The sequence below is a fragment of the Ursus americanus genome, chromosome 22, assembly GCF_024610735.1.
Source record: "Ursus americanus isolate L20-20 chromosome 22, mUrsAme1.1.p, whole genome shotgun sequence".
NCBI lineage: Eukaryota > Metazoa > Chordata > Mammalia > Carnivora > Ursidae > Ursus > Ursus americanus.
The window spans coordinates 27769053-27790422 of NC_142148.1; the positions used below are offsets into that span (position 1 = coordinate 27769053).

A 21370-nucleotide genomic window follows, 5' to 3' on the forward strand; every position below is an offset into this window, starting at 1 on the left:
CATGAATTATTTCTACTTGTCTACTTATCTGTCTCCCCGCTAGCATGTAAATTCCTTGTGGACAGGGACCTTGTGTGGGCCACTGCTGTACTTTCCACACCCAAAGAAAAGAAAATCCCCCCCGCACTTCAAATACTGCTCAGAACCCTGTGGGCTCCCAAGGACCGTTGCCAAGCAGTTTACTTATTTATCAAATGCCACGTAGCACTTGGTACACACTAGGCACTTCTCGAAGTGCGTTACAAACGTGAATTCATCTAAGCCTTGCACCTGCCTTTTTAAGTTGCTCCTCCTGTTAGCCTCATTGCAGATGAGGAAGCTGGGGCGCAGAAATGGTAAGGTATTTTTTCAGGTCTAGCCAATCAGAAGAGAAGGGTGGCAGGATTAGAACCCAGGGAGCCTGGTCCTTGCTCTCAACAGGTGTACCCTGCTTGCCTCCTGGTGTTAGCACAAGAGCCAGGACCAGGCCTCAACAGGGAGGCTGGGGTGGGGCTGGGGGTGGGCTCGCTGGGCTAAGGTCTTCAGCCTTCCCCACAGGGTACACACAGACCCCCACAGGGTACACACAGACTGTGACCCCTCATTAACAATTAAAATCTTGTTTTTACCCCAGGCCTTGCTTGGTGGTCTTAGGCAAGTCCACTCCCTCTCCCAGCCTCAAGTGCCTCTCTATTGATAGGGCTGGCCCGTCCTCCACCTCACTTCATTCATACCTTCTTACAGGCCTTGGGAAGCAAAGTTGGTTATAGCTTATTTCCAAGCCCCAATCCCTCCAATTAGCAGAGGGTCTTGGACTCCTCCACCGCCTACTGTCTGCTCCCTCCCTTTGCCAGGCGACCAGGGCATCCCCACTCCCTAGCACTGACCTGGCTGCTGTTGGGAACACAGCTTTCCCTCAAGGAAAAAGAGAGACAGAGACAGAGGGGCGGAGAGAGTGGTTTCACCAGGAGGCTCTGTCCGTCTCCAGGCCCCTTGCCTCTGCTCTCCTTTACCCAAATCTTCCCCCCTGCCTGTCATTTTCTGGCCTTCAAGCCCCGTCTCTTCCCCGCACCCCTGCCTGGGCCTTCTGCACCCCTTGAATGGGCCCCGCCTGACAGAGAGGCACCTGGCCTAGAGCCCACTGCCCCGGGGGAGGCCCGGACCCTTCCCTTCTGGTTTCTCGGCCACAGCCCCCCTTCTCGCTTCTTCTCCTCCCTGCTTCCCTGCGCCTCTTTTCCAGGCAGTACTGAAGTCCTTCCTACACACACGCTATTTTTGTACCATCACTCTCTCCTTCCTCTCCCCCTTCCCCCTACATTCACTTACTTCCTGCTTTTCCTTCACCTCGGCCCAGCTCTGAAAGAACCGGGCCCCTCCGGCGCGCGCCCACCCCCCCAGAGGGGCCTTCGGCTTTGGGGCCCAGGGGCAGGGCCACTCCGGGAGGGGCAGAAGGCAGACACCCCCCGCCCCGTCCCCCCTCCACCCCCACTCCCGTGCCGCCTCCAGCCGCTCGCCAGCCGGCGGGAAGCAGGGACTAACCGCGGCCCCGAGTCCCGAGGCGAGGGGAAGGAGGTCGGCCGCAACTTCCCCAGTCCACCTTAAGAGGACGATGTAGCCAGCTCGCGGCGCAGACCTTAGAAAAACAAGTTTGCGCAAAGTGGAGCGGGGGCCCTGGCCTCTGGGCAGCCCCGGCGGCGCTCCCATTGCCTCCCAGACCTCGCCAGCGGCGCAGGTCCGAGCGCGGCGGGCGGGCGGAGCGGAGCTGGGGGCCAGGGACGGGGGACAGGGGAGCTGGGAGGGAGCGGCGCGGGCGCGCGAACTGGCACATTGTTACAGCCGGCGGCCCGTCCGGTCCCGGGCGCTCGCGGGGCGCGCCGGCGGCGGGGATCGCGGGGCAGCTCCCCGGGCTGCAGCCGCGGGCCGGGCGGGGGAGCTGGGGCCCCGGAGCGGGCAAGAGCGCGACGCAGCCCTTCGCCTCCTCCCTCCCCCCGGGCGCGCGGCTGGCGAGCGACACGGGGCTGGCGGGCCCGAGCCCCGCAGCCTCCCCGGGCTGGCGGGAAGGAGGGAGGCGGGGAGGGCAGGCGGGAGGGGGCCGGGCTGCCGGGAGGGCGGGGGCAGCGGCCGGGACTGCGGGCCGGGAGCGAGCCGAGCCAAGCCGCCGGCGCCGCGAGGAGCCCGGGCGGGGCAGGTGGGCAGCGGCGGGGGCGGCGCGGCGGGGCTCGGCGGGGCTCGGTGGGGCTCGGCGGGCTGCCCCTCGCCCCTGCGCGCGCGGTCCTCCTCTCTCCCGCGCTGGCGGCCGCGATCTGCGCGCCGCCTCGCTCACTCCTCTCCCGCTCGCTCTCTCCCTCTCTCTCTCTCTCTCTCTCTCTCCCTCTCCCTCTTTCTGTCTCTCCCCCTCTCCCCTCTCCCCCTCTCTCGCCTCTCCTTGTCTCTGGCTCTCCGCCTGGCTCCCTCGGGTCTGTTTCTCTCTCCTGCCGCCTCTCCCTGGCCGTTCCCTGGCTTTATTTCTCGCGCGCTTGGGGTCTCTCCCCCTCTCCGTCTCTCGATCTCTCGGGGTGGGGGGGGGGTTCTCCGAAAATCGCGGTGGTGACGGCGGCTCCTAAGCCGCTCCAAGCGCCTGTTCCGGGGAGGGGGGGAGGGAAGCCCGGCCGGGAGGGGAGGTGGGGGGGAGTGGAGGGGGGAGCCTTAGTCATTTCCCCGCTCCAGCCTGCGCCCGCCCGAGCGCGCACTCACCGCCGCTCTCCCTCCTCGCTCCGCAGCCGCGGCCCATGGAGCCCGCCGGCCCGGCCCCCGGCCGCCTCGGGCCGCTGCTCTGCCTGCTGCTCGCCACGTCCTGGGTCTGGACAGGTAAGCACCCCTTTCCCTGGTCGCGGCCGTCCCCAAACTGTGGGCCCAGGCCTGTGAGAGCGCCACTGGGAGCCATTGGGCTAATGTCCAGCAGTAGTAAGGGGAGACATGTCTGTAACCAGGGTTACAGATGCAGAAACTGAGGCCCAGAGAGGGCCAGCCACTTGCCCAAGGTCACACAGCCATGGATAGGACCCACTCTCCCTCTCTCTGTTGACTCTGACTGTGTGGGCATTGTGCTGGGCACTGTGCTGGGCACTGGGACATAGCCAGATGAGTTGGTCCACCCAGCCCCTGCCCAATCTGATGGGGGAGGCAGGCTGTCAGCAGCTTTCAGAGCTGGGTGCCCCTGCCTTCTCTAGAACGTCTTTCCCTGGACTTACGCTTTCCACACGTCGTCTGACTTCAGGGTCTGAGAGGAGGGGGTCGGGGCAGAGGTCTCCCAGGTACTGCCTGGCAGGGAACGGAAACAGGCTGTTGCAGTTAGGGACGAGTGAGCTCTCCCTCCGGTGCACCGAGCAACACGGTGTTGGTGTGTGTATGGGAGAGAGAGAGGAAGGGAGGCCACAGTAACTCTGGGGTGAGCTGCTGTAATCAACAGATCCTGATGCGAAAGCACGGTGGATTGTCCCTGTGCTTGCCAAAGCCTCTTGCTGGATGGTCTGCTCCTTGCTGCTCTCCCCGCGCCCCCACTTCCTCCTGCCTGCCTTCCCCGGGCTTCCAGGCAGCTCCCTGCAGTTCAGGTGCTCTGTGTGTGTGTACCTGTGGCTCTGAGCATGTCTTTTTGTTGGCCTACATCAAACACCTGGCTGTCTCCAGCAGGCGGGCTCTGAAGGCTACCGTGTGTGTTCGCCAAGGGGTGAGGTCACCATTCAGGAGTCCTGCTTCTTAAAGGGGTTTCGCAAAACCGTGGGTCTCCTGGGAGGGCACAGGCGGCAGAGTAACGGCTTTAAAGGAGTTGGGGTGGAGGAGAAGAATGGGCAATCTTGTGTTTTGGCTCCTTGAAGGCTGTGTTGTAGGCAGAGGGGGTCTGCACCACCCTCCTCGAGCAGGAAGGTAAAGATGAGCTCAGTACCTACCCCCCCCCCCCCCCCCCCCGCCGCCGCGTTTTGCATTTGCCTAGAGACTGGTAACCATCTGATAGCAGTGAGGAAGGGAGAAGTAGCAAAGAGTGGGTGGAGGGAGAAGTGGGGGTGGACAGCAGCTTCTCTCTGCCCTGCAGTTTCCCCAGAACCCCAGGAATCTACGTAGGCACCCCCCCACCCCACTCCGGGTCTTCCCATTACGTTTGGGTCCTGGCTGGGAGGAAGGAAGCACTGATACATTCATGTCTGCCTGGTGAGTGGCATCTCCGATCTGATATGCTCCTTCCTGACCGAGCCAGCCATTTATACCCTGCAAAAGTCCTAGTTCCTGCCCCACGTCCTTCCTGGATCTGGCCTGGAAATGCACAAGTGTCCCTCACAAGTACTTAATTTTCCTGAAACAGGGAACTGGGCCCAAGTTAATTTCTAAATGTCTATTCCAGACCCTTTTTCAACCAGGACCCTGTGGTTCAGTTTCTGGCAAATGACCAGTGACGCTGATTAACAAGTGTTCGGATGGGCAGCCTGCCTTTCCTGGGGCGCTGGCTGGGAACACCGACACCCTTCTTGTGAGCAAATCTCCCTTCTTTGCCTATAAAAACAATCTATAAAATGGTAAAGATTAGGCCATAAAACTTCTGTTCCAATCCATTCAGCATCAATAGCCTGAAAAAGTGGGAGCAGCAGAGGGGCCAAGATTAACTTTGAAATAAATAAATCTTAGGAGGTGAGAATAAATTTCTTGGCTGAGGGTGGTGGGGCAGGTGTGGGGTGTCGCCGTCATAGCTGAAGCCTGCCAGCATTCTTCACTCTGTGTCCTCGGGGCTCCTGGTCACGCTCTGGGCCTTGTGTGGGATTCACCTGGTCTGGCTGCAGGATGGGGCTTCGGGCCCCTCCCTCGGCCGCTCCCAGCATGGAGTTTATGACAAAGCAGGAGAGAGGCAGGGACAGAAGGGCAGGAAGGTAGAAGGAGGCAGTTGTCCAATTTTCCAAGAAAATAGATTTGTTCGAGTGAGAAACTCAAATGTCAGGCTTAGGAAGGTGGCGTTAGATTGAATGACTACTAGTGTCTCAGGCAGAACTGTCAGCCCGGGAGGTGTCACATGATCGCTGTTTGCAGGGGGCTGGTCATGTGAATTATCTGGGTTGGGGAAGGCAGGAGAAGAAGTTTCTAAAGATTGCTTTTAGCACGAATGCTGCCAAAGGGAAATTCTAAAAAGATGCCAGTGAAGTCACCAACCTGTGTTCTTGGAGCCAGCGTGAGGCCTGTCTCCTAAAACAACCTCGCTGAGGGAGATTCGGAGGCTGGGAGCAGGGCAGGGGGCTCGGGGACACCGGGGCAGCGGGACTCCGCAACAGGCCGCAGCACCTGGCATTGAGTCTACAGGCTCCTTGCTTGGCCCCACTGAGGTCACGGACCTCCGGGACCCCCACTGGGCAGACCTTGGTGAGCTCCCGCTGGCTCCTCACTCTGGCCTGGAGGAGGCCAGGCCACGTTGGGGTTTAGGTTGTTGGGGGTCAGCTGGGCTCCCTAGCAACCTTCTGACCCTTTCGTAGAGGGGGACAAGTTGGTGGCTCCCATGTACTTTTCTAATTGGTGAAGTTAATCTCACTTCCTCTTTCTCAAGAAGACAAAGGGGGTGGGGGACACTTTGGCCCCGATGGGCTTAGGCTGTTGGAAGTTTCTTTTAAAGCCATGGTGTTCTCCGGGTACTTTCTGGCCATGAAGTATTCCTTTACCGATTCTCTGGAGACCTGCGGTGTGATTCATTCCTGTGTTTGTAGTCAGGCAGCACGTTTGAAGTCCTGATGTGAACCACACGTGGAGCGGAGGGAGAACCCCGTCTTTGAAAGGCAACTACACCCCAGCCTGTGCGCCGAGGGCCTGCCTGTGTCATCTCATTAATCAGCAAAGCAAAGCATGAGGTGGCTATTAGCCCCATTTTGCAGATGAGGAAAATCAAGTCCCAAATTGGAGAAGTAACTTGTCTCAGGAGTAAGTGGCAGGGGGCCGGGATTTTGAATCCAGCCTCTGAGAGAAGAACTTTACAGACTTAATCAGAGTGACTTAGTCCAGGCTGGAGGGAATGAGAGGAGCCCCCTCCGGGCTTAGACGGAGGTGTGTCAAGAGTTCCTTCTGGGTCAGAAGCCCTTCTCTGAGTCACGGTCGCTTCTCGGAAGGCACACTGAAGATGGAAACATCAACGGCCCCTTGAAAGTGACAGCTCACGGGAGCGATGTGGTTTCCACCAGAGCCCCCCATCTGGGCTGCCGAGCTCTGGAGGCCCCCAGAGCTGGAATATTCCTCCTTGCATCTTCCCGGTGCCCTTTGCGACAGATGGAGAGGGGGTGTGTGAGAGGAAGGGAGTCTAAAACTGTTGTACGGAGCCCACACACACTCGCTCGCTGCTTCCAATGGCTCCGTGCGACAGGTTATTTTCTTATTTGTAGAGTCTTGGACTGATGGAAGGTTCTCCCCCCCTCCTTTTTAAATGTGCTCAGATTTCTGGCCTGTCAACACAACACAGATCATGTCACTCCCCGGCTCAAGACTGTTGAGTGGGTCCAGGTTTTCTACAAAAATATTTAAAAAGAAAAGAAAAGTGCAGCAGTGTGTGCCGGGCTCCCTCCCTGACAGGCCTTACTGAGAAGCTGCCAGATGCGAGGGCTTCCTCCCTGTAGACCGAAGCTGGCCCGGCCCCTCGAGCACGTGAGCACCCAAGACCCGAGAAGCCACAGAGCTGTAGAATCCCAAATTGGACCCTGTTTACTCCAGCGTTCCCCAAACATATGAACACGAGGCGTTTGGCTGGTGTAATGCTCGCGAACACGCGGCCTAGCCCAGTTTGGGAAACGCTTTTGTACCCATCCGTGCCCTCAGCTAAACTCTCTCATCTCTCTGCTTTCGCTTATGCTGTTCCCGCCACCAGAGCTGCCCTTCCCTGTACCTCCTTATCTTCAAAGGCCCAAACCTATTCTGCCTTTAGTTTGATCCAAGGGAGCTCCTTCTTCTCCAGACCATCCCCACCCCCAGGGTTGTCTCCGCCCCTGACTGAGGCTACTTGTTGCTCTCGCCTTGTTTTCTCGCCATATGCATACGTGGTTTCTCGCCATATGCATACGTGGTTAGCACCTGGTGGGCGTGGTGGTTCTGGATCCCTCGGTGTGGGTCTCAGTTCCCTCCTCTGTAAGACAGAGATGACATCAGCAAACTCCGTTTCAAGGATCAAGTCCACTCCTGCACGGGTGATGCTCGCAGCTATGCCTGGCACGGAGTAGGAGTCCGTGCCGGGCACGTGCCCCCCAGCCTCGTAGCCACCGTTGCTTTGTTCTCTTTGGATTTCCTCCTCTACCAAAGTGGGGCTGACTTTTGTAAAGTACTTGGCACAGCTTTCACAAAGTAGCAAAAGCTCTCACGGGAGTGCGTGCCGTTCCGTTTGGAGTTTTTTCCCTGTAGCTTCGGGGCCCTTGGGGGCTGGACAACTCCAGTGGAACCCCAGGCCAGTGGGATCTAATTGTCTGTTCCTGGGACTGAGGCTGTGGGCGCAGCCTGCCTCTAGGTGTCTCTGTCCGGATCCACAGGTTTGGAATTGTGCACGCCCAGACCAGGAAAGCCAGAGAGGAAGTCTGGGAGAGCAGTTGGTGGTCTCACTGCGCACCTCACTGTGCCCCACTGTGGGACAGAGCCCAGCACTCGCAGGCTCAGAGCAGATCCACTGCGAGGCCGGGGTGGGACGCCAGGCGCCCTCTTGTCCAGGCCAAGGCTTTTTAAAAACTGGGCTGTGCTGGAAGTTTCCATCGTTAAAGCCAGAAATCTGACAGGATCCCAGATTCCATGGAAAAATACTAAAGTAATAATAATGGGAACCATCGTTTCCAGCCACTTACTGGGCTGAGCAGTTGGCCTGTATGATCCCGGTGGTACTCACGGTTAGCCTGGATGGTGTGCTCGGTGATCAGATCCATTGGACCGATGAGGAGACTGGGCTCAGAGAGGTGGAGCAACTTACCCAAGGCCACACAGTAAGTGCAGCGATGGGGTGACAACCCAGATCGGCCTGACTGCAGAGGGCAGGCTGTTAGGTAGATGTCTCTTAGCCTTGTTCTACAGATAGGGAAACCGAGGCCCTGGGGGGCTGGCATCCTGCTCTCTTGATGCTCCTCTCGTATTTCTGTCAATCAGTGTATCCTCCCAGGAGGCGGAGGTGGGGGGTGTTCCCAAGATGGGTTTCCGTCCCATACTGGTGAAGGAAGCATCTATTTTCACAGCTGAAACTGCTTTCCTGTTCCCTTGGGCGTTGCTGGGACAGGTCTTCTCACGGAGCCCTCCGCAAGATGGATTTCCCCCGCCAGGTGTCTGGCCAGGCCCTCGGTCCAGAGGGATGCAAAACAGCCGAGGTGGAAGTCAGGCCACCATACAAATCGGCTCTTTGTGTCTGTGAGATTTCCTGGCACATCCATATGGGGGCGCAGGCGGTGAGATGGCCGCAGATTGGTGCCAGGAGCCGAGGGGATCAGGACGGAGATGGGGAGCCTCCGCCTGGAGAGCCGGCCAGGGGGTGGGCTCCCAGGCCCGGGCCCATTGCCACCATTCTGCAGAGCCGACCGTGTCCCCCAGAAATGGAAGCCCTCGATGGAAGGAAAGAGTGCGCTTTGCGCTAGGGATGAGCTGAGCCTCAACCGTGCTCTCCTTGCTTACCTTTTTATTTTGGAAGATTTTGAACATACACAAAAATGAGCAGGACTGGTGGGATGACCCCTGGCTTCCAGAATGATCTATCATTCTTGCTTTGCCTGCCCCCCACTTTACTGGGAGCGAGCGGAGGGTTGGGGGAGTTTTGGAAAACAAATGCTTGATATCAGGTGTCACATCAACCATTACTAGTCTGACGTGCACCCCTCGATGGGCTGTGTTGTCTGCCGCTCACGATGTGCCGAAAAGCATGGAGTCCTTCATCCGCATTTCACAGATAAGGAAACTGAGGCTCCTGAAAGCCAAGTTGGGCTCCTGCCATGGCCACGTAGCCAGTGAGAGTTAAAGCCAGATCCCAGCCTCGGTTTACTCTTAACCACTTTGCTATTCTTGGTATAATCATTTTAATTATAAATATTGGTCCAACAAATACTTTTGAGCATCTACTATGAGCCAGGGTGGCTCTGGTTGCTGGGGATACAACCATGGATAGACAAAAACACCTGTTCTCATGGAGCTGACGTTCTGGTGAGGAAGAAAAATAGACCCAAGTAAATATTGCATCAGGTGGAGACAGGTGCTATAAAGAAAGGAAAGCAGGACGAGGGAAAAGAAGGTCGGGTGGGGACAGAGGGAGGGCCTCTTTGAGGAGTGGAGGCCTGAATAACACTGAAGGAGCAGCCATGGGACTATCAGGAGAATGAGCCCCATAGAAGGAATAGCAAGTGCAAAGGCCCTGAGGCTGGAATGAGTTTTCCATGTTCCAGGAATAGCAAGGAAGCCAGTGAAGCTGGAGTCAAGGGAGACAGGTAGTGTGGCAATTGGGAGAGGTCAGGGCCAGACAAAATAGGATCTGGTTCCCTGAGCTCCTCGACATTGAACATGTCAGGCCTTCTGATAGAATCATTACTCTGTGCATCACCTCGTTAAATTCTCACCACAGTTCTGTGAGATGGGAACTATTATTATACCTACTGTGCAGGTGAAGAAAGAGACTCAGAGAGGTGCAGTGACTTGCCCAAGGTCACACAGCTTCTAAGTGCAGAGCTAGGATTTGAGCCCTGGCCCTAAATGCTGCAGCATCCTCGTCACTGCTTTCCTGCTTCCACTCCTGACCCCTCCCATCTCACCACCCAGAGCTGCTCTCTGAATCAAATCCTCTTTGTTCCTGCTCCAAACTTCTCAGTGATTCCTACTGCCCTTAGAATAAAATCAAACTTCTTATGTGATCCATGGGGCATGGCATTTTCTGGACTACGTCTGTCTGTCTGACCTCATCTCATACCACCCTCTCCTTCCTCTGTGGGCTTCGGCCACAGCAGCCTTCTTTCTGGCCCTCTTATGCACTAGCCTCTTTCCTGCCTCAGGACATTTGCACATGCTCTTCTTGCCTACTGGAACACCATCCCTGGCTCTTGCTTCCTTCACGTTTCAGTAGTAATCTCGTCTTGTCAGAGGGGCCTTTCCCAGGCACCCCATTCTGAAAGCGGGTCCCCTTGTTTTTCTCTAACATGATGACAAATTTGTTTTTGAGCACTCCTAGCCGTTTCTATATTTGTGTCATTCTTTCAGCCTCGTGTTCCCCACGAGGATGTAAGCTACGTGAGAGTAGGGACTGTGTCTGTCTTATTCACTGCTGGGCCTCCTGGCCTGAGCACAGGGGCTGCCAGCAGCAGGCAGCCTAATACATATGGCTGAATGAAGGAACAGGTATGTAGTGAGATCCCCATTTTCTCCCCAAGGAGAAGGCTCGGAGCCATGAGGTCACACAGGCAGTAACCCTGATCTGAAAGCAGAGTCCTGCCCTCGCTACTACACAGTCCCACTTCTGTGGCTGGGGCCAAGGCCACGACACAAATCCCCGCCCATCTTGCTGTCATAGAGATCCCTAAAACACACAAATATCAGGGCCAGCCCGGGTGGAGCAAGGTAGCCAAGAGACCCCAGAATTTGTACTTAAAATTCTGGCTGTCCAAAACGGCTTGCCCCGGTGTAGACACAGTGATGAATGAGCTGGCAAACCATGAAACGTGATGCAATTAGTGCTCCGATCTCTCAGCCGGGTTTGGTTTGGAGGCCCAGCCCGAGGTCAGCCACTCGCAGAGATCCATTCATTGCGTGAGGCTGCCCAGTGCCACGGATGAGGGCGCAGGTGGAGTCACATTGCTCGGCAGCCCATGACCCTGAGCTTCCGTCTCGTCCTCTGTGAAACGGGAGTGGTAACAGCCCTGTCCTCCTGGATCCCTGTGGCGGTTCGGCGAGGCCCGTCATGCTCCTGGTAATAGCGGTGCATGGTGCTGTCCAGCTGTGGCTACTATTACTGTTATTGTTGCGTGGTCATCGTGTCCTGGTTTGGGGCTGGAAAGAGCAGGTGGGACCTCCATTCCATCCTTCACCGGCGGGGAGACTGGAAACCCATAGGCTGCCCCTCTCAGCCTCAGTTTCTCCTTCTGTGAAGTGGAGGCTCACCTTGGTTGCCCTCTCGCAGACCTCTGCCAGCGCCGATGCTCCGACCCAGATGCACTTCTCACCCTTTGTCTTGCTGACACCCCAGGCCCCCTCTCAGCACGGGAGGCAGTGGCATGGGGCCATATGCATATCCATATGCATACGTGGCCCATTCCTGAGTTCAAATCCAACATGTGCCACTTAGCCTGTAAGCATGTGCTCTGGAGCGTGTGCCTTTCCGTGTTCTGAGCCTCACTTTCTCCATCTGCAAAATGGAACCTCGGCCCCGTTTCCTCTCGCACGGGGACTGTTGAGGGTTAAGGGAATTAAGAGCTGTGGAAAGTGCTTTGTGAGCTGCAAGGAACGCTATAAAAGGCATCAGTGAGTAGTGTCAGCTCGGGGAAAAATCTCATCCCAAGACTATCTGCTGTCGGCAGCAGAGTGTGCTGGAGCCTTGGCAAATGCCGTTTAATAAATGCGCGTCTCTTTTAAGGGGGCCTTTATCTCAGCTGGGAAAATGTGTGCGCGTCCTTGGCAGCCTGAGAATCCAGAAGCCTGAGCTGGAGGGGACCCCATCGTCGCAGGGAGAAGCGATCGCGCACCAGCTCCGGGAGCAGATGTCTGTTTGAGCCCTGCCTCTGGCCCCGCTCTGCCTCTCAGGGTCCCAGCTTCCTCACCTGGAAGAGGGGGATGGCGACAACTGGCACTCCCCTCGCCGGGCTGTCGTCATGACAGTTAAGTGAGGGCCCCCCATGATGTAACCTCATGCACACGTGGGACCCATGGGAGCACCCGGGCTTGTCCTAGAGGAACAGTGGGGTCTGCGGTCGGAAGGATGCACCTGGGTTCTCAACCTTTCCAGACCCCACCTTTGAGCCTCAGTTTCTCTGTCTGCCAAATGGGAAGGTGAGAAGAAGGTCCTTAGGTCGTCAAGGCACCAAGTACAGTGGGTGATGGGGTGGTGTCCCCTGTATGCCCTCCTTGACTCAGCGGGGCCGCCTAGGCCTTGGTCGACATGAAGCGTGTTTATAGCATACATACTGGTAGTTCGTTCCCTGCTGCTTTGCAAACAGGGCCACACTGCAGGCATTGCTTCCTCACCTCCAGGTCCCTCCTGCACCCTGCAAACACTCACCAGGGCCTTTGACTCTCCCCACCTCTGGGCCTCCTAGCCAGCGGTGGGCTCAGCCTGCTTACCTGTGCAGCGATGAGTGGTCTCGTGCATATGTCGGGCAGAGCTGGTTCTGCGTCGGCGAGAAGCCTTAGCTTCTGTCTTAAAGCTGTGATCGTCCGTCATCCCCTTCATCCTTACGTGTCTGTCGCACGGTAACAGCTACCCAGCATTACGTGCTTCCTCTCCGCCAGGCACAGGACTGGGCTCTTCGCATGCATTAGCTTGTTTCATTCTGGAACAACCCTGGGGTTATTATCATCCTTTCTACAAATGGGAAACCACAAGTCCGGAGGGGTTAAGACCTTTCCTGGAGTCTCGTAAGTGGCAGAGTTAGAATCTAAACCTGAACGTACATTCAATGAATACCAGGCACGCACGTAAACCTGGAGGAGACTGCAGGGAACAAAACTAGGTGCGTGCTCTCCACGGGCTTATAGGTAAGTCCAGGGTAGGGAGATGGCACTAATGAAACTGACAGATACCTGTGTGATATGTCGTGTGGTGGGTGATGATATATAGGAAAATAAAACAGAGCAAGGGCCATGAAGGGGTCGTGTTTGATACAGAGTGGCCAGGGAAGGCCTTTCGGGTAGGCCTGAAGGAGGTAAAGGAGCCAGAGTGTAGATATCCAGGGGAGGAGAGTACCAGGCAGAGGCAGTGGCAAGTGCAAAGGGCCTGAGGTGAATGGAGCATCTGGCATGATTGAGAGCAAGCTGTAGCGCCCTGGCGGCCACCAGAAGGATTCTGGGTCTCCCTTGGAGTGCAGTGAAGACTGCAGGAGGGTTTTGAGCAAAAGGAGATGGTATCAGGTTTAGATCTCAGAGGCGTCTCTGGCTGCAAGGAGAGTGTGTATGGTAGAGAAACGAGGTGGAGGCAAGAAGGCCAGTTGGAATGTCGAGGTGAGGATCCAGGTCAGGGCGGTGGTGCGGTCAGGTGGCTAGAAGAGATCAGAGTCTGGCCAAATCCTGGCAGCAGAACTGGCAGGATGTGCTCATCAATGGGCTGTAGGACAGGGCGGGGAGGGGGACAGTCCTCAATCCCGTTCTTCTAACCACTAACATCTGACCTTGGGGAGAGAGACCATTGCACCCCCTTGTTTACAGGTTTGAGAAAGCAGAGGCTCAGAGAAGAGTGACTTTGCCAAGTGTCCCCGCTGGGGATGAGACATATGGGTCTTCTGGCCCCAGAGCCCAAGCTCTGGACTGTTGGCCCCTTGGGAGTTTCCCTGCTGCGTGGAGGGGCTGCCAGGGGCTGCCGCTCCCTGCAAGGATATGGGCCAGTGCCCAGTTCCCAGAGTTGCCTGGAGTGGGGCTGGAGAAGAGAGTACCCCTGTTTTATTTACAAGGCCACGTGCATCCCCATTTGCACTGGCTCCGATGCGGTTGGTAGTGTCTACTGAAGCATGATGGGTCTGTCCGGCGGCGCCAGGAGACCACTCCCAGTGCCAGCCTCCCGTGCAAATGGCCTCCGAAGCCCAGTCCCAGGCTAGCCCCAACCCAGCTTGCTCCCGGCTAGCAAGCATGTCCCAAGACCTGCGCCCTGGTCCCCAGATTGTGCAGACCCCTTTCCTGTCCTCTGCACCTTTGCTCCTGTGGTTCCCCTTTCCTGGAATGCCTTCCCGTCTCTCCAGCCTCTGTCAGCCTTCATGACCCAGCTCAGGCGGCTACCACCTTCAGTTGGTCTTCCCACACCCCACTCCTCTCCCGGGACCCCGTCCCCCAGCCCCTCTTCACTCGATCTCCCTCCAGGTGGTCAGCGCCTACATCCGGGACTCAGCTCCACAAGGGCCAGGACCCATCATACTCAGCTTTGTGTCCTATGGCATCGAGGACTGGGCCTGGCATTGGTGTGGGGTTCGAGAGGGCACGAATGGAGCAGGCCACCTCCAGAGAAAGTCGGTGCCTCGCTGCAGCTGTCGGAGCCACGGCACGCTTGCGTCAAGCCCTATGCCCCCCTCTTGGAAACTGCAGGATCCTCAAGCCCTCCACCCAGGCAGCGCCCCGTGGATCAGCCCCAGGGGCTGTCTGCTCCCTGCTCTGGGGCGTGGGGGCCAGAGTCTGGGTCTGGCCTCTTCGCTGCCTAAGCAAGTAGTAAGCAGGTGCCCTGAGCCAGCCGCCACGCCGGGCTTCGCCCACCAGCAGCTGGTGGCAGACCTGTCCCGCCCCTTCTCTCACCACCCTGGTGTGTGGAAGCCCACGCGTGCCAGACACCTTTGCAGCTGGGCACGTGGACACACGGATGTTATGCCGACAGTGCTCCCCACACACCGCCAGCCCTCTGCCAGTGCACACACATTCACACTCGAGTGTACACCACGCCCATCGAACTCAGGCTCCCCGCCCCGCACCCGCAAACTCCCTACACGTGCATGCACACACGAGTGCACACACCCCGCTCCTGGGCTCCCCTGCCCTCACACACATTCACAGGCAGCCCCGTGCTCACATCCCTTCCAGACATCTGTTCACACCGTCGGGCACACCTCTCGCGCCCCGCCGTGCTCACGCACACCCAGACCACTCACGATTCGGACGCTCTCCCACACAGAGTTCACACCCCCTTGTGCCGCCATTTGTTGGGCGCCATTCGCGCACACTCTTGAGCACACTGTTGCACTCGCCTGCGCACATGCCTCGTGTCCTGCACATGCTCCCTCGTGCACACGCCCCTTTGTTTGGCACAGTCATGCACATATGTACACACTCCCAGTCTGCTCCTTCACTCCAGTGTGCACGCTCATCCACACTCCTGCATTGCACGCTGTCACACACCACCCTTAAATCATAACCCAGAAGACGCCAAAGGCAGCCCTTGACAAGGTGTGTGTGTGGGGGGGTCATAAACCAGCACCATCCCGCGCCCCCAGGATGGCCAGGAATGATCGTGGTCAGGGAAGGGGCCGCTGAGCTCCCCTGCTGGGGGGGGTGGGTGTTGTCTGCACCTTAGCAGGGTCCTGAGCCCCAGGCACGGCCAGAGCTCTGGCCATGGCCTCCCAGGCTCCTGGGCTCCTTGGGTTTGTGGAAATCTGAGGCTGGCCTCCAACCTGCCTTACAACAAATACAGGGGGCCGTCACCACCCACTGGGCTGACTTCGCCTGTTAGAAAACTGACTCCCAGGTTTTATTTCATGACTTTAATTCTTTTCCAAAAGAAGTCAATGTTCACTGAAAGAACGAGATTTCAATATATTGTTAACTCCAAAGTGAAAGAAGAAAATGGGCCAATGTCTGGCCTCGTTTCCTGGACACAGTACCCCCCAGCATCACGGTGTTTGTCGTGCTAGACCCTTTTTCTCGAGACATTCGAGTGGTCCGTCAGGATCTGCAGACGTTTCTCAAGCGTCTAGTCCGTGCCGAGCACGGTGTCAGGAGCTGGGGGAAAGCAGCAGTGAACAAAACAGACAAGGTTCCTGGAGGGGAGGCTCATTTAAACAGTACACATGTATGTAACATACGTATTACATGTATAGATTTTCTTATTATAAAATAGCATGTTGTAAATAGTTAATACTCGTTCAGTTTAGGAAATCTGAAAAATACCCAAAATAGAAGGAAATACCCCTCAGTTTTAGATTCATGATCCAGGGAGAGTTACGTTTTATAGCCTTGTATATATAGTAACTTGCCGTTGTTTATTTAAATATAATTTTATTTTATTTTACAAAGTCATAATCATACCAAAAGCACAGTTTTTCTTATTTTTTTATTGCACGAGTCATGCAAACAGAAAACATAAAAGCAAAATCCCTTGTAAATCTCCTACAGAATTAAGCACCGCTAGTCTTGAACATGCACTTTTTTTTTTTAACTTCGCAGTCTGAGATCACGCTGAACGTGTCACTCGGTAACTGACTCTGACCTCATAGTATATTTTTACGTTGATAATTGTCATTCTACGCCACCATTTTTAATGGCTGTAGACTCGGTCCTCGTGGGGGTTCACCAACACAGGATCGATCAGTCTCCTTCTCTTGGACATTAGGACATTTCCAATTTTTTATTTTTCTAAGAACACCTGAGTAAACGAAGCTAAATGTTTGCTCATATTCTTAGTTACCCGAGTATGATTTTCCATTGTTTTTACTCATATTTTAACAACATCAAAATGTGGATTGCATCACCTTTGATGGCATTCTATGAGATGATTGTTGTGTTTTTATACTTTTTCATTTTCTCTAAATGCTTTGCAACGGGCAGGTTTTATTTGCATAATCACAATATCATTTGTAATTATGCCCTGCAAAAAAATGTCCAGATTACCGGTTTTTGTGGTGGTGGCGTTTTAGGCCTCCCTGGAACTCCACGAAGGGGATAGGCCGTAATTCACTTAGCCATCCCTTCTCACGGGCCACCCGGGGTTTTTTTCCCCCAACGTTTTCAAGATAGTCATATGGGAACCCCACGCCCTGTGTGGGGTTATGTCCTCACGGAACAGACCCGCAAAGGCTGATGAACAGCTTTCACACCTTTGTTACATCCTGCCAAAGTGCCTTCCCGAGACGATGTTCCAATTTCCACTCCCACCAGCAGCATGCAAGAATGCCTGCCCAGCCGCCCTCCTCTCCTGGAGACGGTTCAGGCCCCTGGACCGCGGCTCTCCCTTGCCAGTGAGGGCAGGGACAGAGCAGGAAATGGTTCTGTCCGCGATGCCAGCATGATGACCCCAGGCCCAGAACCGCAGGAGTGATTTTTAACAAGCCCGGTTCCCAGCACAGAACCTGCCGAGAAAAAGAAAAGCATAGCAAGCAAGGGAAAAAAAAAAAAAAAAAAACCTCTCTGCTGGAAAAAACACATATATACACAGATTAAAATAATATTTGGCACTTACGTCGCACTTTTAAAATTCTTCAAACGCTTTATAAACACTAGCTAATTAATTAAGCCGCCTAAATCTGGCTGCAGTTGGTGGAGAGAGCTCAAGAGGAGCTAAAAAAAAGGGGGGGGGGCCAGCCCTCCCCAACTCCAGATTTTATTGTCGCCTGCCTGGGGTGTGATTGCAGGCCTCCGGCTGCACCCCAAGAATAGCCCTGCTCCAACACGTTGCACGCTTGGTTCTGCAGCCACCGCTCGCTCGCGCCGCTCCCCTCACCAGCTGCTGACTCACGGCCCTGTGCCGCGTTATTGATAAGGATAATAATAACTGGCATCTATTCCGCGCGCCTGGAGGCTGGGCGCGGTCCCGGGCTCCCAGCTCGCGCGTCTCCTGCCTCCTGGGTATGCCCGTGGCAGCTCCATTCGGCAGACAGCCGAGCAAAGCCTCGGAGAGGGGCTTTGCCCGGGAGCAAGTGGAATCCCTCCTTCATTCATGAGTGCGTTCATTCAGCACATGGTACTTGAGGGCCCGGTGTGGGCCAGACACTGTTCCAGGCAGGGGGTTGGAAGCAGTGCCGTGTGGATGCTACCTCCTGGTTGGGGGGAAACACGACAATCAAGTAGATAAATGTTCTATCTGTGATAATAACGGGAACAGAAACTGAAATTTACCCAGCCCCTACGAGGCATGCGCTTATGCCCCACTGTGTCCCAGTGCTCAGGACGGTCCTGGGGGGTGGACGCCGGTACCTCCACTTTGCGGATGATGGGATGGAGGCCCAGGGAGGGCGGGTGCTGAGCTGAATAAGAGGGGAACCAGTGCCTGCACTCTTCCCCAAGGGGCATTTCCCGTTCCTCCGGGGTCCCGTGCTGGAATGCACACCCGCTGGGGTGGTTCTTGGCTGCGTGCTGCTAACAGCCACCTGTGGTGTGTCGGGGTGGCCGGCTGCCTCTGGGGGCCTCCTCCTCCGTGTGCCTGTCCCACACCTGGCCACCCGCTCCGCCCTGAGCCCCTGCCCCCTGTAGGCTCTGGTTTCCTCCCTGCACAGGGAGGGTCGGGCCGCCGTCTACCTGAAGCTCTGCATCTGGGGCACTTGCTAGGAGAACCGGGTGACCCCCAGCCTGGGAGGCAGGCCCGGGACAATGGGCACAGAGGTGGAGAGGCCTGTTCTGAGGCCCTGGGATTGCCAGCAGCGAGGGCAGACTGGAATCTGTGGGCTTCCCAGCCTTTGGGCACCCTGCCCCTGCCAGCGGGTGGTGCCAGGCCAGGGGCAGGTGGCAGAGTCCCAGCTCTCTCTCCTGCCCAGCCAGAGCCAGAGGGTGCTGCCCAGGGCATTGGCTGCACCCTGCGTGGTGTACAAGGCAAAGGTGGCATAGGACAAGGTATCAGGATAGGACAAGGTCACACTGAGGGTCAGTGAGTGACCAGGAGGAGACAGATCACCCATCAGCACCTACACGACCCCAAGTCTGTCTTTTATTCTCTCTTCCCCCACTGCATCCCCCTCGCTTGCTGTCCCTGACTGTCTGCCTTTCCCTCGGCCTGCCTGCCTCTCCCTCGGCCTGTGTCGGTCATCCCCTCTCTCTGTCTCCCCACCTCTGTGTTTCTCCAAGGGCCTATGATCCCTCCTCTCTCCCCCACCCCCACCTTGCTCAGAATCGGACCCTGGGTGCACAACGACCTGAGTATCTCAGCAGCTTTTCTCAGCAACTTCCCACAGCCTGGTCGCCTTCCTGGCTGTGTCTCCCTCCTCCCCATCACCACCACCATGTCCTCTGCCCGGAGTCCCTGTCTCACGTGCCCCACTGCTTCCCAGGCCTCTCCCCTCCACCACCCCTAGGAAGCCTTCCAGCTCCCCAGTGTGGGAGTCCTTGAGGCCTGACGTTTGTCCAGCCCCTGTGTGTCCCCAGCATCCAGGACGGCCTGGCCTGCAGGCACATCAGCAAGGGCAGGAGTGAAGTTCGCACAACAGACCCCCCCACACTAATTTCTTTGTTGTGTGATGGCAGAAGCTTCCCTGTGCCCCGCGTGGTGCTAAGTAACTTCTACGTGTCATTGCATTTTCTTCTCAGAACAAAGCAGAGGGCTAGGTGCTGCTTAGATAAGGAAACTGAGTCTCAAAACCAATGGATAACCTCAGGTCATGTGTGAATAAAAGGCAAGCCAGGTTTCAGCCGGGTCAGATGGCTCCAAAGACCAGATGCTTCTTTTTGATGCTGTCCCTGGCTGGGGTTGTTGTTTGGTCCTGCCACAGACCCATTGAGATGGGCTCACAGTAACTGATTGACAGATGAGGAAACTGAGGCTCGAGAGCCATGGAAGGACCTGCTCAGAACTCACATCCACACCCTGTCGGATGGTCTTGGCCCAAGTCCTTGTCGGAGCAGTAAGGCCTGAGCCCGGACTCAAATCCAAGTCCTCCTGCCTCATGACTCCACAGCCTGGACGAGCCCCAGCTGCTGGGTGTGGCGTCCCTGCTTGGGGCCTGCTTCCAGGCCAGACCCAAAAGAGAACCTAGGCTCCCCATAGAGCCCCACGCATACCGTGCTGCCCCCCACCTCCGAGCCCCTGCCCTGCTGTGCCCTCTGTCAGAAACACTGGGCCCCTCACATCCTGGGAAGCTCAGAGCCCAGCTCAGACATGAATCCTCCGAGGGGGGCTCAGGACCTCCGGCCTGCTCCCTGGCACGTCACTGACCTCAGTTTCCTCATTTGTCATGGGGAGGGCTGCATGGCGTGTACTGAGCCCCAGGCCCGCTCACGGTGCGCACTCCGTCAATGAGCTGTTGTGGATAAACACTTGAGGGGACGTACGGGATCACGTCAGGAGCAATAAATTCCTGCGCTGTTTCCCTCCAGGTGCGGCAGGCGAGCAGGAGCTGCAGGTGGTCCAGCCTGACAAGTCAGTGTCTGTCGCAGCCGGACAGACAGCCACTCTGCGCTGCACCGTAACCTCCCTGTTCCCCATTGGGCCAGTTGCGTGGTTCCGGGGCACAGGGCCAGCCCGGGAGTCAGTCTACAATTTCAGAGGAGGCCACTTCCCCCGAGTAACAAATGTTTCTGACGCCACAAAGAGAAACAACATGGACTTCTCCATCCGCATCAGTAACATCACCCCAGCAGACACCGGAACCTACTACTGTGTGAAGTTCCAGAGAGGCAGCCCTGATGTGGAGTTGAAGTCTGGACCCGGCACCCAGGTCACCGTGAGTGGTGAGTATGGCCTGGGCCTCCTTGTCCCCTGCTGGTGACAAGTCAGTAAGAAGCCCTCCATTGTCTGAGGAACAGTGACGAATCAGGTGTTGTGGTGGGTGCCCCTGACTTCAGCCCCTTCCACAGATCAGGGAAGGTGAGGCTTGGAGAGGTTGTGATGTTTGTTCAAGGCCCCCCCAACTAGAAAACAGTGGGAAACTCTAGAACCCCAGTCTGTGGACTCCACAGCTCTCACCTTTTCCACTCCTGACCAGCCGTCTGGTTCCAAGGTTGAGGGACTGAAAGTCTGGGTGGCTTGCCCAGTCACAAGGTCCCACCTCACTCTTGCCTCCAGAGAGCAGCCCCCTCCATGTGGCTGACTCTGCTCTTTACTCAGCGTTTACTGAGCACCTACTGTATGCAGGCTCTGCTCTGGGTGCGGGGAAGCAGGGAACAAAAGAGGCAAGGGCCCTTCTCTCATGAAGCGGACATTTCCTTCTTTTCCAATGAGAATAAAGACTTCCAGGGCAGAGAGAAGGAAGAATGTGTTTCTTTATTTCGTCTTTAGAAACATCACATGGAAGAGACATTTCTGAGAGGCACAGACGCACTGTTTACTCTGACAGGCCAGGTGGGAGGAGATGCCAGAGGTTGGGCTGTGCTCTGGGTCCGTCCAGAACCCCCTCGTGTGATTCAGGGCCCGACTCGCACAGTCACTGCAGGCTCCGAGCAGACCTGGGGCATCCAGAACGTCCTCGCCCAGGGAAGAGGTGCCCCATGTGGGTGATGAAGGTTGCCCCGTTGACGCAAAAGGTGATCGTTTAGGGTTTGCTGCCAGGGGCCCAGGATCCAGGACGCTGGGCTGCCACATCCAAGCCCCCGTGTAGACATTCAGAGCCTGTCACAGGATGACAGGGTCTTGCTCATGCTCACGTACCCAGTGAGTGAGATCGTTCCAGAACCCATCTGATTCCGGGCGGGCTCCTTCCTGCCCGAGCTACAGATACTGTTTCCGTGGAAGAGCCTGGCACAGAGTAGGTGCTGAATAAAACCCAGGTGCGCTGACCCTCTGAACAGGGAGCCAGTGTGTCTCCTTTTCATCATTTTTCCAAAGTTCAGAATGCTACCACCCTCTCCTTTA

General features: G+C 56.5%; 1 protein-coding gene across 2 annotated transcripts in view; it reads left to right on the forward strand.

Moving 5' to 3' along the window:
* The first annotated feature begins 1551 nt into the window (after positions 1-1551).
* Positions 1552-21370, forward strand: part of LOC123798988 (tyrosine-protein phosphatase non-receptor type substrate 1) — a 40669-nt gene continuing 20850 nt past the window's right edge. Inside the window, exons 1-3 of one of the 2 annotated variants that reach the window (XM_045807827.2) lie at positions 1552-1711; positions 2739-2826; positions 19897-20250. In XM_045807827.2, the coding sequence (XP_045663783.2) occupies positions 2748-2826; positions 19897-20250 (433 nt within the window). In that variant the 5' untranslated portion in view covers positions 1552-1711; positions 2739-2747. Of the gene's footprint in view, positions 1712-2096; positions 2168-2738; positions 2827-19896; positions 20251-21370 lie in introns of those variants that run through there. The other variant, XM_045807835.2, reaches the window with a different exon arrangement.